This window comes from Hypanus sabinus, unplaced genomic scaffold (genome assembly GCF_030144855.1).
Source record: "Hypanus sabinus isolate sHypSab1 unplaced genomic scaffold, sHypSab1.hap1 scaffold_378, whole genome shotgun sequence".
Taxonomy (NCBI): domain Eukaryota; kingdom Metazoa; phylum Chordata; class Chondrichthyes; order Myliobatiformes; family Dasyatidae; genus Hypanus; species Hypanus sabinus.
Window position 1 is genome coordinate 323,723 of NW_026781270.1, and position 16,953 is coordinate 340,675.

The 16,953-nt window shown below is 44.3% G+C and overlaps 2 protein-coding genes across 2 annotated transcripts in view; both read left to right on the forward strand.

Annotated features, from left to right (window-relative positions):
• The first annotated feature begins 414 nt into the window (after positions 1-414).
• The window catches only part of LOC132388681 (zinc finger protein 239-like), a 46,736-nt gene continuing 30,197 nt past the window's right edge, over positions 415-16,953 (forward strand). Inside the window, exons 1-2 of the mRNA XM_059961055.1 lie at positions 415-553; positions 988-1,156. The gene's annotated coding sequence lies outside the window, so the exon portion shown is untranslated. The remainder of the gene's footprint in view (positions 554-987; positions 1,157-16,953) is intronic.
• LOC132388680 (zinc finger protein 271-like) lies at positions 12,116-13,877 on the forward strand. The gene has a single exon (XM_059961054.1). It carries the CDS (start codon positions 12,380-12,382, stop codon positions 13,835-13,837), a length of 1,458 nt encoding a protein of 485 aa, XP_059817037.1. The 5' UTR covers positions 12,116-12,379; the 3' UTR covers positions 13,838-13,877.

The window sequence follows — 16,953 nt, forward strand, 5'->3', positions numbered from 1 at the left end:
TGGGATCATTGTCTGGGGGCAGAAGAATCGGTGAGTATTGAGACCGATCCCGGGCGGGGAGATCCGATGTTGGCCTTGAGCCCCGAAATGAGGGCCTATTACTCCTTTAGTACCCAGTTATCTGGGCTTGTCAGAAATGTATCGGCTTCACGGAATCTGCATTAAGCGATCCAAACCAGGAGCCCAGGCTGTCTATTTTCTCAGCACTGAAAGGGGAGTCCCGCCAACAGGTCACGTGAGACTGTGCGCCGCAGATCGGCCCCGCCCTCCGCTTTGTGACGCACGATCACGTGGTGTGTTGCGAACAAGGTTTACAAGAATAATCTCAGGAATGATCGGCTTTATGTATGAGGAGCATTTGATGGTTGTGGACCTGTGCTCAATGGAGTTCAGAGGGACAATGGGGTTGGTGGAGGGATGTATGGTTAAGTAAACCTACCGAATGCTGGAAAGCCTGGATACAGTGGACATGGAGAGGATGTTTCCATTAGACGGAGAGTCTGTGATCTGACAGCATAGGCTCAGAATAAAGACGCTTCCCTTTAAAATTGAGGTGAGAAAATTTCTTCAGCCAAAGGATGTCTGATTTGTGGAATTTGTTGCTGCAGAGGGTAGTTGAGGCTGCCATTTGGTTATGTTTATGACAGAGATTAATATATTGATGATTGCTAAGTAGCTTCAGGGTTACAGGAGGAAGGCAGGAATATGGTGTTGGAATGAAAATCAGACATGGTTGAATGGTGGGCAAACCAGATTGATCGAATCAACTAATTTTGTTCCTGTGTCTTGTGTCTTACCATGACTGAATGATGGCTCCTTCTTCTCCCATATCTTTTTGTGAAGTGTGAGGGACAATAAAAGATTGTTCACTGAGATCATTATATTCAACATTTAAATTTCAATGAGTTTTGCTCTTAGTAGCATTAAGCAGAAATGTTTGGTTCTCCTTACTATTGTCAATGTGCTTCATTATTTTTCATGTTAAAGTTAGACCTGCGGTGAGAGATTTATTGGAATAAAAAAACCCAACTGGAAGCAAACCACGACTGAAGATGAGGGAACATCAACAAGTGAACCAGCCCGAGGATTGAGAGCATCAACTGAAGAGAATCCATCTGACTCGGAGATTCCAGTGATTCAGTCAGGAGAAAGTTTGGTGAGACTCATTTACTCAAACACTGGTCCTTTAGACATTACATACCTGTACAAAGGAAGGTGAGAAATAGTTGGAGGGAGACTGAATGTGCCCAGAAGAACCAGTTATGCCTCTGTCAGATCCAGTTGCAATCACTCCAGGTCTGGTAATGTGCTTCCAGCAGCCCAGCCCTTTAAAACCACTGCCATTCTGTGGAAGTCGAATCTGGAAAAAGTCACTCAAAGACCATATAAATACAAACTCTTTACTCCAAGCACCGGGGACTTACTCAGTTAGTCGTTCAAACAGGAAGAGTCTATGACTGTTCCCGCCCAATCCACTAACTGACTAACAATTCCCCTTACACCACAGGTACCCAGATACCTACCACAGAAGGCAGGCTGGTTATTTACTATATTACAGCCCCTTAAGATAAATTACAAAATAGTCATAACGGCTTACACACACAGGACAGATTGAAGCTGTCCTATCTCTACGCATGAGTGCACAATTCAGATAAACATCCAGAAACCCTAGCTAGCTACCCTCAAGAAGAAATATGGCTCAGCATGGCTTGGTACATTGGCTGATCATCAGCAATTTCTTTCAGAAGAACAGGCGGCTATTGTTTAAGGAACTGTTAACACTTTTACATAGTTCACCACTCCCTCCTTTTGATCATTACATGATCAAGCAGTAATTTTTTCACAGAGAAAGCAACCGTGTACAACATTGACTTATCAATGGATAAAAACAGTGCACAACATTAAATATAACAATGATGTGCACAACTATTAAGCCATAATGCAATATCATGCCTCACATATTACCAAACAGGCCTTCAAATACTAACATTTCGACCCTTCGGTGAACCTGTGTAAATCCTGCCCTACTTTCTTGATGCAATCAATCTCCCTGGCAGTGTGCTCGGAAAGGGATGTAATGTTGGTAGACTCATCAGGGATATAGGTGCAGCATTCTATGTCACTAATAGCACAGGTTCCCCCTTTCTCAGTGAGGATAAAATCTAAAGCCAAATGATTCTGTACGACTGTTTGCTGGATTGCACTCGTTTCAGTGGAATTGTCTGTTTTCTTGGGCCTGTGTTTCTGTCAGAGCCCCTGCAGTATTGTGGCTAGCTCCTCAAGTGCTGTAGCCAAATTGATTATCTTTGGTGGATTCCTGGCTACTCCATAGGAGAGAAAAGGGATCATCCAAAATCACTGTCTCAGTTGTTCCTCTCCGCTGCTGGGCACCTGCAAGTATGGTCAGGATGCATGTTTCCCAGTCTAGGAAGTTGTGTTTGGTGGGAGCCTGAGATACCATCCCTCAGAATACTGACAGCCACAGTCATCTCTGACTGGACCCCAGTTCCTCATCTCTCTTCCCCTGGCGTTATTTGTGAAAGCCCAGGCTGAGAGTTCCTCACTCTGGTTGAGCAGGATTACTGACATTGGAGTCATAGTTTTACTATGCTGCAGAATTTCGGCACAAACCCAGCAGGCCCCTATTACTACCTGTTCGGCATCGGTGTGACAGAGATACAGAAATGTGTTAACATGGGGACCCTGGATGCTGGGGTGATCCCTCTCAAAGACATAAACACGAATACCAGTGTTACATACCTGTAACAATTTAATTGAACCAGCAGCTATAGACCAGACATGGAGTCTGGTTTTGATATTAACACCACTATCTTTATTTGTATCTACTTATACTATAACAACTTAATCAAAACAATCAAAAGGGACCTTTGGGTTCAAATCCATACATCCCTCAAGGTTGCTGCACAGGTTGATACGGTGGTTAAGAAGACCTATGGTATGCTAGGCTTCATTAACAGGGGGATTGAGTTCAAGAGTAGAGAGGTCATGTTGCAACTCTACAAATCTCTGGTGAGACTGCACTTTAAGAGTATTACGTTCAGTTCTGGTCACCTCATTATAGGAAGGAAGTGGACGCTATGGAGAGGGTGCAGAGGAGATTTACCAGGATGTTGCCTGGTTTGGAGAACAAGTCATATGAATCAAGGTTAGCAGAGCTGGGACTTTTCACTTTGGAGAGTAGAAGAATGAGAGGGGACTTGATAGAGGTCTACAAGATTATGAGAAGCATAGACAGGGTGGATAGTCAGTCTCTGTTTCCCAGGGCAGCAATAGCAAACACCAGAGGGCATATGTACAAAATTAAGGGAGGGAAGTCTAGGGGAGACATCAGTGGTAAGTTTTTTTACACAGAGGGTTGTGGGTGCCTGGAATGACTTGCCAGGGATGGTGTTGGAGGCTATAACATTAGGGCTATTTAAGAGCCTCTTGGACAGGCACATGGATGAAAGAAAAATAGGTTATATGGTAGTGTGGATTTAGTACATTTTTTTTAAGGGTTATATGGGTCGGCACAACATGAAGGGCTGAAGGGGCTGTACTGTGCTGTAGTGTTCTATGGTTAACAGTGTTATGTGTATACATATGTGTAAATATAACTCCCAAACCATTGAGCTCAGGGAATACCAAGCTTAGAGTCTGAAGATGGTAAAGTATGAAAGTTCAGCTCATCCCCCGAATAAATGATGAGAGAGAGATATTTGTAATCCAAGGTGAATGTCGAGAGTAGGCAATTGCTTCCAATTCCACAAGTTCCACGGTGATAAAACAGGATAACAGTCGCCGAAGATCTTATCCGTCTTCGTTCCAAATCCACATTTGAATTATCACCAAAACTAGCTGATAACAGGGGTACCGTCTTCAAAGGGAACTACCACCCAGGCAAGGGTTAACACACAGGTAGATTCCACAAGGTACTCTCAATCCAGATCCAACACACAAAGTATTACCGACAGTGATTTCCACAGAATAACTTTCTCACAAGTGGTCACCAGATAACGCACCCAAATCCAGTTAAGGGTTAACAAAAGTTGTAGCCACGGGATACTCCATCAAAATCCCCATATGGATTATAGGAATTATCACGGGGTACCCTGTACCAGTGAGTTACCACCCCCAGGCAAGGGTTGGCACAAGTGGTCTTCACAGGACACTGCCAAACATAAAGATCCACTCCCGTGGATCAAACAAAGTGACAATCACACATTCAGTATTGTTCTGTGGGCACAGGAGGGTTCAAACAGCGAACTTCGGCCACTAGGTACTTTGTTTCGAACCTTCCATCCTCTTTCTTTCTCTCCGTCTGACTGTCCGTCTCTGACTGTCCTTGCTTAAATAAAGCAAACTGCAAGCTATGTAAACACAAGCTGTGAGCAAGTGTAAACACGCTGCAGAGTCAAATAGTTCCACCCCTCCCTCTCTCTCAGTAAGAATAAAACAGCAGCCGAGAAAGCTGGCGGATGACGTCACTCAGGCACTCTCTCTTAAAATGACAGTCCATGGCAAGAAACCTCGAGGTTCGACACACCACTATCAACCAATACATTTTCCTTTATTCCGAGAGAGCCCTTCTACTCAGTTCCTTCAGTAACACGTTTGTAGTCTGTTCGATATATCCACCGAGATTGCCCCTTCAGTCTCAGAGCCGTGGAGTGGTCAGTAACACCTAATATGCTCCTCTCCACCAAGTTCTGAGTTTCCCTCAATCCCAGTTCTTGGTCAGGTCAAAATTCCCAGGTTCTTGGGTGGGATAGTCACTCCTCTCTGCGTGGTAGTTCTCTTCCTTGTAAGCCAATCGTACCTGTGAATGGAATGCTTGGAAAAGTTTGTTTAGTTGGCATATGCATTTCCCCATCTCTTCCCCTAGGGTATGCATATCCAATTTACCTGGTAGACTTTCTGAGAACAATGGTGCACAAGGTCTTGGTCCACAGGGTGTCCTCATGGGCCGTCCATAAATGATTTCAGCTGGTGACAACACTGATTTCCCCTGTGGGGTGACCCTCATGTGGAATAGGTCTAACAGTAGGACCTTCAACCAAGTGAGTCCAGTCTCCGCTGTTAGTTTGGCCAACTTACTCTTCAGAGCGCCATTGACACTTTACAATAAGCCAGCGGCCCGTGGGTGGTGTACAGAGTGGAATTGTTGCTTGATAGCTAGTTTGTTACACACCCCTTCGCTTGCTTTCGCCACGAAGTGTGGGCCATTGTCAGAGCTCAGCATCTCTGGCAGGCCGTACCTGGGAATTATATCCCGTAATAATACCTTCACAGCAGTCATAACAGTATTATTGGTAGTTGGAATAGCTTCAATCCATCTATGAAATGCATCTATAATAACTAAGCAGTATCTATAGCAATGTACTCTAGGCAATTCAGTAACATCAACTTGTAGACACGAAAATGGTCAAGGGAGTCGTACCCGGTGTGCAGGGTGCAGGTTAGCAACCAATCCCTCCTTTTCCAGGTGTGTACATAATTGACCAATGTAGGTAAAAACTGTGGAGGAACACAAACCTGTCCCACTGTGGTGATCCAAAAACCTGGGTCGGGGTCTTTCTGGCACCCCATCTGGGACCACAGCTTGCACTCCTCCTCACAGGTGTCCCCCTGAGAAGTACGTAACTCTTGCATGTCTGGCAAACTTGTTCTGCCTGAGTCATGGAGGATTGCTTGATGGGAACCCGAGGAGACTACAACTGTCGAGGATTGTGCAGCACTTTTCGCTGTGTAATCTGCTAAAGCATTGGGTTTAGTGACCTGTTTGGACATGCGGGTGTGGGCCGCACATTAATAATGGCCAGAACTCAAGGTAGCTGCGGAGCAGTGAGTAAGTTGTTTACAAAGGTGGCATTACTAATGGGGTGGCCAGAGCAAGTCAGGAATCCCCATGTTCCCAGAGAGCCCGGTAGTCATGTACATCTCCAAATGCATAACGGGAGTCCGTGTAATTGTTCTCACTTTTATCTGTTGTTCGGATACAGGCACAAGTCAGAGCAAACAGCTCAGGCTTCTGGATGAGACGGCTGTTTCAAAAGAATCCCGCTCAATTACTTCACTGTCAGTTACTATCGCATCACCAGAATATTGTTTCCCTGCTGGATCCACAAAAGGGCTTCCATTCTCATAAAACATTGCCTCGGGCTTGAGGGGATATAGCAGAATGGATGGGAATCTCTGTCCTCTTTTCATGGTGATCCAGATGGGGGGCAGTTTTAGAAATTAACAAGCAAGGCCAATTTCATGGCCTGAAATTGTGCAAAGATGGGGTACAGCCTCTTGGGTTCGGTCAATATTAAAAGAGTGTCTTACCAGATGTCCTGTCTTCACCTGAGTCCTTCCAGTATCAGAGTTGGCATGCGGCCAAGTCTGGCCCGCCTCCCTCGGTGCTGGAGGCTTGTTTCATCAGGGTGTAGGCAAGGAACCCTAGGCTCTTTGGCTTGAACCCAAGGCAAACCCTCACGGTGTATGGGGAACCACCTGTCCTGTTTGTCACCAAAGGAAATCCGGAACTTCGGCCAGTAGTACAATGTTCTCTCTTCCTTTAACTGCTCTAATGTGACTGGGAACTTTGTCCCTAGAGGGGCAAATAATACTGGCTTTACTCAATCCCCCTGGAATTCCACCTGCAGTGGTTGTGTATGTGAATACGTGCGTTCCGTGCCTTCGAACCCAGACAGAGTGATTGTAGTGTTTGATAGCTGGAATCCATTTTCCGATATTACTTCCTGATTGAGAGTGGCTGTGGTTGCCGGCATATCAATCATAAACGGAATTGGAATTCCAGCAACTTGCAATGTTCCGTTGGGCTCTTCCTGAGGGATGGTACTCACGGCAGGAAGCATCCTAGCTTGTTAATTTGAAAACGGGTTGTTGTCCCCACCTGTCTCTTGGTAGGTTTTTCTTCCCATTTCTGATCCCCAGATATCGCCCTCTTGTGTCCTTCTTCCCACTGAACATCTTCACCTTTAATATTAGTTCCCTTCAGGGTTGATTGGGATTTGAAAGTCAGGTCCCAACAATATGTTAAAGCTCGTCACATTCGATTTTGGTCATTGTCAGACCATCCATGTTATTTGTTTTAATCATGTTGGCTAACTTAGTTGGTAAGTATTGGAGCAGTAGGGAGTTAAACTGGGGGGACAGATTCCCGCCTTTAAAGGCTTGGTCAGATGTTCAGTCCTCAGATGGAATCAGCAATCAAATGGCTGAGCATGGTGCGATGAATGTGCTGAGCTGTGTATATCATAAAGCAAGAAGCATCGTAGGAAAGCCAGATGAGCTCAGGGCAGGGAATTATGATATTGTAGCCATGATTGGGACTTTGTTGCACCCAATAGTCTGAGGGATTTAGAGGAACAAGTTTTTAGAGAGATTGCAGACCATGCCAAGAAACAAAGGTTGATGCAGTAAGTGATTTTAACTTTCCATATATTGACTAGGACTCCCATAATGTAAAAGGACTAGATGGGGTAAAGTTTGTCAAATGTGCCCTTAATCAGTGCGTAGGATTCCCAACGTAGAAGTGTGCAATAAGCTGTTAGGAAATGATCCAGGGCTGATGACAGAAATTAGTGATCGTAATGCCATGAGATTCAAATGTAAATATGGAAAAAGAGAGGTCTGGACCATGGATTGATGTTCTAAATTGGAGAAAGGTCAATTTTGATGGTATCAGAAAGGATCTGATAAGTGTGGTTTGTTACTGGCTGTTTTCTGGCAAAGGAGTACTTGGTAAGTGTGAGGCCTTCAGAAGTGAAATTTTGAGTGTGTTGAGTTTGTATGTGTCTGTCAAAATAAAAGTTGAAAGGTAACTGATGCAGGGAACCTTGGTTTTCAGGAGATATTGAGGCCCCGGATATTTTATTCTTCTGAATGCCTCAGACTGTTGAGTGCTACCAAGACTCATTAATGACTACAAATCATAAATCCATGCGAGCTCATCTGACTTTTTTTTTTGTCATCTTCTGTTGGTTTCTAAAAGCTTCCCAATAGTTTTTGCTCTTGGTTGTTTGCTCTCTCTTTGGTTTTTATGTTGCTTTGGCTTCTCATTTTAGCCATGGTTGTGTTCTCCTGCCTTTCCTATGCTTCCACTTCATTGGGCTGCATTGATCACTCAGCTGCCGAATTGCTCCCAGAAACTCCAGCCATTGCTGCTCTGTTGTCACTGCTACCTTTCCCCTTACAAGTTTGGCCAGCTTCTCTGTCATAGAAACATGGAGAAGTTCAGTAGAGAAACAGGCTATTTGGCCCACCTAGTCAATGCCAAGAACACATTTAAGCTGTCTAATTCAACTACCTACACTGGGACAATCACCCTTCATGCCCCTACCATCCAAGTACCTATCAAACTTCTCTTATTGTTGAAACCGGGCGTATATTCACCACTTTTGCTGGCATCTCATTCTACACTCTCATGACCATTTCATTAGAGAGCTTTCCCAAATGGTACCTTTAAATTTTCACCTTCCCCACTTACCCATGACCTCTGGTTATCATCCTACCCAACCTCAGCGGAAAAAGCTGTTTGCATTTACCCTATCTATACCCTCATAATTCTAACAGATCCTCAAAGCAAACTTACTTTCTAATGCTCAGAGCCTTTTTTAGGTTTATAAAGTGATGAAGGGCATTGATCGTGTGGATAGTCAGAGGTTTTTGCCCCAGGGTTGAAATGGCTAACACGAGAGGGCATAGCTTTAAGGTGCTTGGAAATAGCTACCGAGGGGATGGCAAGGGTAAGTTTTTTACCTGGAAAATAGTGCGTGCGTGTAATCCACTGCCAGCAGCGGTGGTTGAGGCAGATACAATAGGGTGTTTTAACAGCCTCTTAGATAGGCACATGGAGCTTAGAAAAATAGAGGGCTATTTGCTAGGGAAATTCTAGGCAGTTTCTAGAGTAAGTTATGTGGTAGGCACAATGTTGTAGGCTGAATGGCCTGGAATATGATGTAGATTTCTATGCTCAATGTTCTATGTTGAACAGTGAAATAACATCTCTTCTTTAATCTGTACAGTGTCCATGATTTTAATGTGGCTTTTTCACACTCCAATAGAACCGTTGTCTATCTCCTGCGTAAATAGAGATGAAAACATATTTAAGATCTCCCCCATCTGCTTTGGTTCCATACGTGGATTGCCATTCTGGTCTTACAGTGAACCAACTTTGTGCCTTACAATCCTTTTGCTCTTAATCTATCCCTGGAGTCCTTGATGATTAATCTTTTCTGCAAGGGCAACCTCATGCCTTCTTTTAGCCATCCTGATTTATCTCTAATGTGTTCTCTTGAATTTCTTATCCTTCATAAGAACCTGTCTGCCTATCCCTGTTATGCAACTCCATTTTGTGCTTCACCAGTGTCTCAATATCTCTTGAAATCCAAGGTTCCCTGCAGTTTCTATCTTTACCTTTTATTCTGACAAGCACATACCCGCTTTGTACATTCAAAATTTCGCTTTGAAGGCCTCCCACTGACCAAGCACACCTTTGCCATAAAGCAGCCTGTCCCAGTCCACAGTTGCCAGATCCTAGTATCTTAATTCCAGGTGTTGATCCATGCCCTGAACACATCCACCTTTCCTATCATGCTCCTTGCATTGAGATATACAGGGCTCAGCATATTCACTGCATCATGCTCAACGTTTTTCATTCCTGACTTTGTCTGAGGACTGAACAACACCTGTCTCCAAAACCCCTCCACTATCTGTTCTGTTATTCAGGCATCCATTCCCCCTGCAACTTTAGTTTAACCCCCCTTACCCCCACCCCCCACCATGCGGCTTTATCACCCGTTTGGTTTTCATCTCCCAGATCAATAAAAAGGAGGTGCATACAGGCAGATAGGAACAAATGAGATACTTCTGAGATACAGGAAATTCAAGTGAACACTTATGAAAGAAGGCATGAGTTTGCCCCAGCAGACAAGGTGAAGGAGAATCCTCATGGATTCTGCAGATATGTTAAGTGCAAAAAGATTGCAAGGGAAGAAATTAATCCTTTGTAAGATCAGAATGGTAATCCATATGAGGAGACAAAATAGCTGGGGGAGATTTTTTCTGCATTCGTATTTACTCAGGAGGTGGACACAGAGTCTATAGAACTGAGGCAAAGCAAATTGTTCCCTCAGACCGTTTAGAAGACAACTGCAGAAGTTGTCAGGGCCCAAGCACAGATATTTAAATCATCCTTAGTTACTGGTGGGGAACTGGAGGATTGGAGGACAGACAATGTTGTTCTGCTGTTCAAGAAAGGCTCTGAAAATAAACGAGGAAATTGTACATTGGTGTGCTTGACATCAGTAGGGGGAAAGTTATTCTAACGTATGTGCAGGAACCGGATATATAAGTATTTGGATAGATGTGGTCTGATTAAGGATGGATAGCATAGCTTTGTGCATGGTAGGTTATGTCTAACCAATCTTATAGAGTCTCTCGAGGAAGTTGTCAGGAAAGTGGATGAAGGCAAGGCACTTGACAAAGTCTTATATGGGAGGTTGGTCATGAAGGTTCAGTTACTCAGCATTCAAGATGAGCCAGTAAATTGGACGAGACACTGGCTGTGGGAGAAGCCAGAGTGTGGTAGCAGATGGTTACCTCTCTGACTGGAGGCCTGTGACTAGTGGTGTGTCATAGGGATCAGTGCTGGATTTGTTGTTTTTAGTCATCTATATCAGTAATCTGGATGATAGTGTGGTTAACTGCATCAGTAAATTTGTGGATGACACCAAGATTGGGGTGTAGTGGACAGCGAGGAAGACTATCATGGCTTACAGCGCGATCTTGACCAGCTGGAAAAATGGTTTGAGAAATGGAAAATGAAATTTAATGCAGACAAGAGTGAGGTGTTGTGTTTGGTAGGACCTACCAGGTCACAGTGACTGGTTGGGCACTGAGGAGCGTTGTAGAAGAAAGGGACCTGGGAATACAAGTCCGTAATTCACTGAAAGTGGTGTCACAGTTCGACAGAGATGGAAGGAAAGATTTCAGCCCATTGGCCTTCATGAACCAGAGCACTGACAGCAGTAGGTAGATGCAATTTGTAAAAGAGGTTCTGAGAGTTCAGAGAAAATTCACAAGGATTTTGCCAGGTCTGGAGGACTTGGGTTATGAGGAAAGGTTGAACAGGTTAGGTCCTTATTCCTTGGAATGTAGAAGATTGAGGGGAGATTTGATTGTGATAGAGGGGCATAGACTAAATGCAAGCTGGCTTTTACCACAGAGATGGTGTGGAACTACAACCAGAAGCCATGGGTTAAGGGTGAAAGGTGAAATGTTAAGGGGAACATGAGGGGAAACTTCTTCACACAGATGGTCATCTGGGTGCGGAATGAGCAGCCAACACAAATGGTGAATGCGAGCTGGATTTCAACATTTAAGGAGTTTTGTGTAGGTACCTGAATGGTAAGGGTGTGGGACTGGGGAGTTTAAATAGTTTAGCACAAGCTAGGTAGCCCAAAGGGCCTGTTTCTGTGTTGGTACTTTTCTGCAAGAGCCTGAAATAACCGAAAAATTCACTGTAAGTTCATTGAACAGATGTGCGGACCAACCATTCATGTCAGCAGGAAATTTTTATAAGGCTTTAAAACTGTGGCACTTTAAGTTAATAATACATAAAAGAAAATCCCAGCTGCATGTCAAGAAAGACTATTTGTGTGAGAATTTTTCAGTTACTGTGTGGCCAGGCACCCATGCAGCTCAACAGGAACAGGGAATAATACCAATGGAGAGAGCCAAACTGAGCCAAGGCACAAATTGGAGACCGCAGAAATGCCCCATTCCTATAGAAACAAGAAGAGCATCAGGGAATTGATGGTCATTCCAGATACCAGCACTGTGCCCAGTTAGAAGATGATTTCTCTGTCCAACTTGGGTGGAACCTCACTATAACAGTGTGATGCTGGATCAAACCTTGGCAACTCAAGTAATCTCATCTGAAGTGTTGTCCTACCCCCTTTGATGGATTTTGTGAATCTTTTTACAGGTTAAAAATGAGAAGGAGTTTGTCTCCCGGAAGCTCAATCATGGCACACCAGTTTTGCTGTCTCTGTCTGGATATTTATGAAGTGAAGCAAGGGATTGAATCGACCATCCTTCCTGATCAGACTACGGGGCAGGATTCACTCAGTCATTTGACCAACTGGCATGCCCATCATTTTACACTGTCTTCTGCTCAGACAGTGGGAATGGATTCAGTCAGTCATCTCAACTGAAGGTACATCAGCAAGTTCACACTGGGCAAGGTCATTCACCTGTTCTTTGTGTAAGAAAGCATTTAGTCTGTCATCCCACCTGTGGACACACCAGTCAGAAGCTGGTCACCTGTAGAATTTCTGGGAAAGGATTCACTCGGTCGTCTGACCTGATGGCACACCAGCGAGTTCAGACTGGGGAGCGGCCATTCACTTGCTCGGACTGTGGGATGAGTTTCACTCGGTCATCCACCCTACAGAGACACCAGCGAGTTCACACTGGGGAGAAGCCATTCACCTGCTCAGTCTGTAGGAAGGGATTCACTCAGTCATCTAACCTGAAGAGTCACCAGCGAGTTCACACTGGGGAGAAGCCATTCACCTGCTCAGAATGTGGGAAGGGATTCATCAACTCTTCCACCCTACAGAGGCACCAGTGTGTTCACACTGGAGAGAAGCCATTCACCTGCTCCATCTGTGGGAAGGGATTCAATTGGTCATCTGACCTACAGAGACACCAGAAAGTTCACACTGGGGAGAAGCCATTCACCTGCTCCATCTGTGGGAAGGGATTCAATTGGTCATCTGACCTACAGAGACACCAGAAAGTTCACACTGGGGAGAAGCCTTTCACCTGCTCAGTCTGTGGGAAGGGATTCAGTCAGTCATTTCACCTGCGGAGTCATCAGCGAGTTCACACTGGGGAGAAGCCATTTACCTGCTCAGAATGTGGGAAGAGATTCACTCGGTCATCTGACCTAATGGCTCACCAGCGAGTTCACACCGGGGAGCGGCCGTTTACCTGCTCGGACTGTGGGAAGGGATTCACTCGGTCATCTGACCTAATGGCTCACCAGCGAGTTCACACCGGGGAGCGGCCGTTTACCTGCTCGGACTGTGGGAAGGGATTCACGCGGTCATCTGGCCTAATGGCTCACCAGCGAGTTCATACCAGGGAGCGGCCGTTTACCTGCTCAGACTGTGGGAAGGGATTCACTTTGTCATCGAAACTAGTGAGACACCGGCGAGTTCACACTGGGGAGAAGCCGTTCACCTGTTCAGTCTGTGGGAAAGGATTCAGTCAGTCATTTCACCTGCAGAGTCATCAGCGAGTTCACACTGGGGAGAAGCCATTCACCTGCTCAGAATGTGGGAAGGGATTCACTCGGTCATCTGACCTAATGGCTCATCAGCGAGTTCATACCGGGGAGTGGCCGTTTACCTGCTCAGACTGTGGGAAAGGATTCACTTTGTCATGGAAACTAGTGATACACCAGCGAGTTCACACTGGGGAGAAGCCGTTCACCTGCTCAGTCTGTGGGAAGGGATTCAATCAGTCATTTCACCTGCAGAGTCATCAGCGAGTTCACACTGGGGAGAAGCCATTCTCCTGCTCAGAATGTGGGAAGAAGTTCACTTCGTCATCTAACCTGCAGAGTCATCAGCATGTTCACACTGGGGAGAAACCGTTCACCTGCTCAGACTGTGGGAAGCGATTCACTTTCTCATCTAAGCTGAAGGTACATCAGGTGATTCACACTGGGGAGTGGCCATTCACCTGCTCAGTCTGTGGGAAGGGATTCACTCAGTCCTCCACCCTACAGAAACACCAGTCGGTTCACACATTCTGAGCTATTCACCTGCTCAGAATGTGGGAAAGGATTCATTCAGTCATCCCAACTACTAGCACACCAGTCAGTTCACAATGTTATTAATCCCTTGCTTTTGTTTGCTGTGGACATTCATTTTAAGAGAGAGAGGGATTAAGAAGGCAAATCAGTCTGGCTTGCAGCTTGTTTACATCGCTCACAGCTTGTTTTGATTTAACCGAGGACTCAGACACTCAGAGTCAGACGGAGATGAAGGAGGAAAAGTGGAAGGATCGAAACAAGGGAACTAGTGGCCAAGGGTCACTGTTTAGAGCTTTCCTATGCCCACAAGGGTGGGTTAAGTATCGATTCACCATACATTGAATGTGTGGTTGTCACCTTGTTTGATCCATAAGTGTGGATCGGATTTGGCGTATCCTGTGAAGACCACTTATGTGTTAACGCTTGGTGGGGTGTGGTGTGATAAATCACATGAAGATGATACCCCTTGTGACAAGTCAATTTCGGTGATAATTCATATGTGGATTTGAAATGACAACGGATAAAATCTGCAGTGACTGTTCTCTTGTTTTACCACAATGAAACCTTTGGAATTCGACGTAATTGCTTTCTCTCGACATTTACCCTGGATTACAAATATCTTTCTCTCATCACCTATTCTGTGGATGAATTTAACTTCCATACTTTACCATCTCAAGACTCTAAGCCTTGTTTCCCCTGAGCTCAATAGTTTGGGAGTTATATTTACACACATATATACACATAACACTGTTAACTTTTGTTTATCTTACTTAATTTACTTTATTATAAGTAGATACTAATAAAGAAAATGGATTTAACATCAATACCAGATGCCAGGAATAGTCTATTGCTGCTGGTTCATTTCTAAAGCTTTTGTTTCTAAGTTTTTGTTGGTAACAAAATTGGGGCCTGCGTCTGAGATATGAACAAATTTGAGGGCGTGTTGATTAATTAATTATTGATTTCATTGGGGAAATCCCTTTTGATTTATTTGTGCGTGCAAAATCAGCAACAATGGATGTTGATAAATGTCTGGAAGCACCAACTTCTGAGGCATTAGAGGACACCAGAAGGATCGTGTTGTTGTGTATTGCGAAATGGTTTAAACTTGCTAAGGTGAAATTGACAATGAGAAAGGCACAGATGCAGAGGATTATAGCTGAACATTATGTATCTGAGGTGTGTTTAAAGTGGAGTAGTTGGAGGTGTTTCCGAAAGTAAACCGAGTGAGCTTGAGCTCCAGTACAAGTTAGAAAAATTAAAGATGGAGGCTGCGGAAAGGAAGAGGCAGTTTGAGGGTAGAGAGGCAGAAAAACAGAGGGTGTTCAAGCTGGAAAAGATAGAGAGATTGCAGCAAAGGTGTCTCGCGTTAGACTCTGGTGATAAGTTTGAGGATGGTCTGGAAGTTAAATTGGTACCAACACTTGACAAGGCAGAGGTTGATGAATACTTTCAGCATTTTGAGAAGGTTGCTCGGAGTTTAAAGTGGCCAGAAAAGGGTTGGCCTATTCTCTTACAATGTGTAATTAAGGGGAAGGCTCAGCAAGCATATTCTGCCTTGACAGTGGATGAAGCAGCTGATCATGAATGAGTGAAACAGGCTGTGCTCAAAGCTTACGAGTTGGCCCCAAAATCATACAGGCAAAAGTTTAGAAATTCAAGGAATTCTGTGAACCAGACTTATATGGAATTTGCTTGTGAGAAGTTTGTGTTTTGACCGCTGGTGCACATATAAAAATATAAATGATGATTTTATCAGCTTGAAAGAGTTGGTTGTAATTGAAGAATTCAAAAGGTGCATCCCTGATGACAGGAAGATGTATTTAGATGAAAAGGATGCTGCTACATTGCAGGAGTCTGCTAGATTCGCAGATGAGTTCGCTTTAACTCATCAGGTTAAGTTGACCCAGAATAAGAGTTTCCAAAAGAGTAGCAGGGATCACCAGGGTAAACCAGAAATTAAAGCTGAGACTAGTGATAAGAGTATGGATAAAGGGAAGCAGTTGAAGGAGAAATATTCTGGTCTTACTTGTTACTATTGTAAGAAGCTGCTCATATGATAGCTAACTGTTCTATCCTGAAGAAGAAAAAGAAAAAGGAGGCAGTCCCAAATGCCTGTGTTTAGTATGTTGACGCACCTCTCAACCCACAGGGCTCTGAACATTCTGTTGAGGCTCGGTTAAGGACTGAGAAGTCTGACTGAGTTGAGAAGGGATTCGATCATTTTATGTCAGATGGGATTGTATTGGTATTGTTACGTATTCAGGCAACAATAAATATATGAGTTCGGCAAGGGTTTTTTTTAACAAACAACACGTTTATTAAACACAGAAAACAAACCCCCCAAAAGTAAACATACACTATAGTAACCGGAAATCAACTGCAGTGCGGCAGCTCAAACAGTTCTTAAAGCAATATTGCAAAAACAGTTCTTTAAAGTGGTATTGCCAAAAGTTCGATATGCTCACAGTCCATTGAAAAGGAGAGACATTATAAGACGATTTAAATTCTCTTTCACGTCGCTTTGCTTCGATCCCCGACGTCGAACTTTTCCCACGAAGAATCTACGAAACAGAATGGCTTAAAGGCACTGACCTTTCCTTCCACACTATCCTCAATCCTTTCTGGTAATCCCAGGGATTAATGCGAGAATAGTCAACAAAATCCTTCCAAATAAGGATCAAACAAAGGCCGAACCGGTTTCACTGTAGAAAGCGTTTCTCCTCGATCTTTAACTCCCGAACTTCGATCTTCACTCACCACTGATTCTCAAACTAGCAGAATTGTAAAGAACCTGCTGGCAATGACCTTTTAAATTTTAGGCATTAGATAAAACTTCATTATTCAACTAAACTGTGTCATCACATTAAATCACGCAGCAGCATGAAGTCAACTTGGCAAATCCAGCCACGAACTGCCCCTCCTCACAGGGCGGGGTCTTCCTTTTACAACCTGAAAAAAAACCTGTCACATGATCTCTACTGGCGGGAAAATGACGTCACTCCACCATCACAAGACCATTACCTCAAGTCCAGTATAGCTTCAACCCCAGTCACGTGACAAGGGTACCACTGTCATGTGTCACGAGTACGTAACACCTCCCTCCAAAAAAAAAC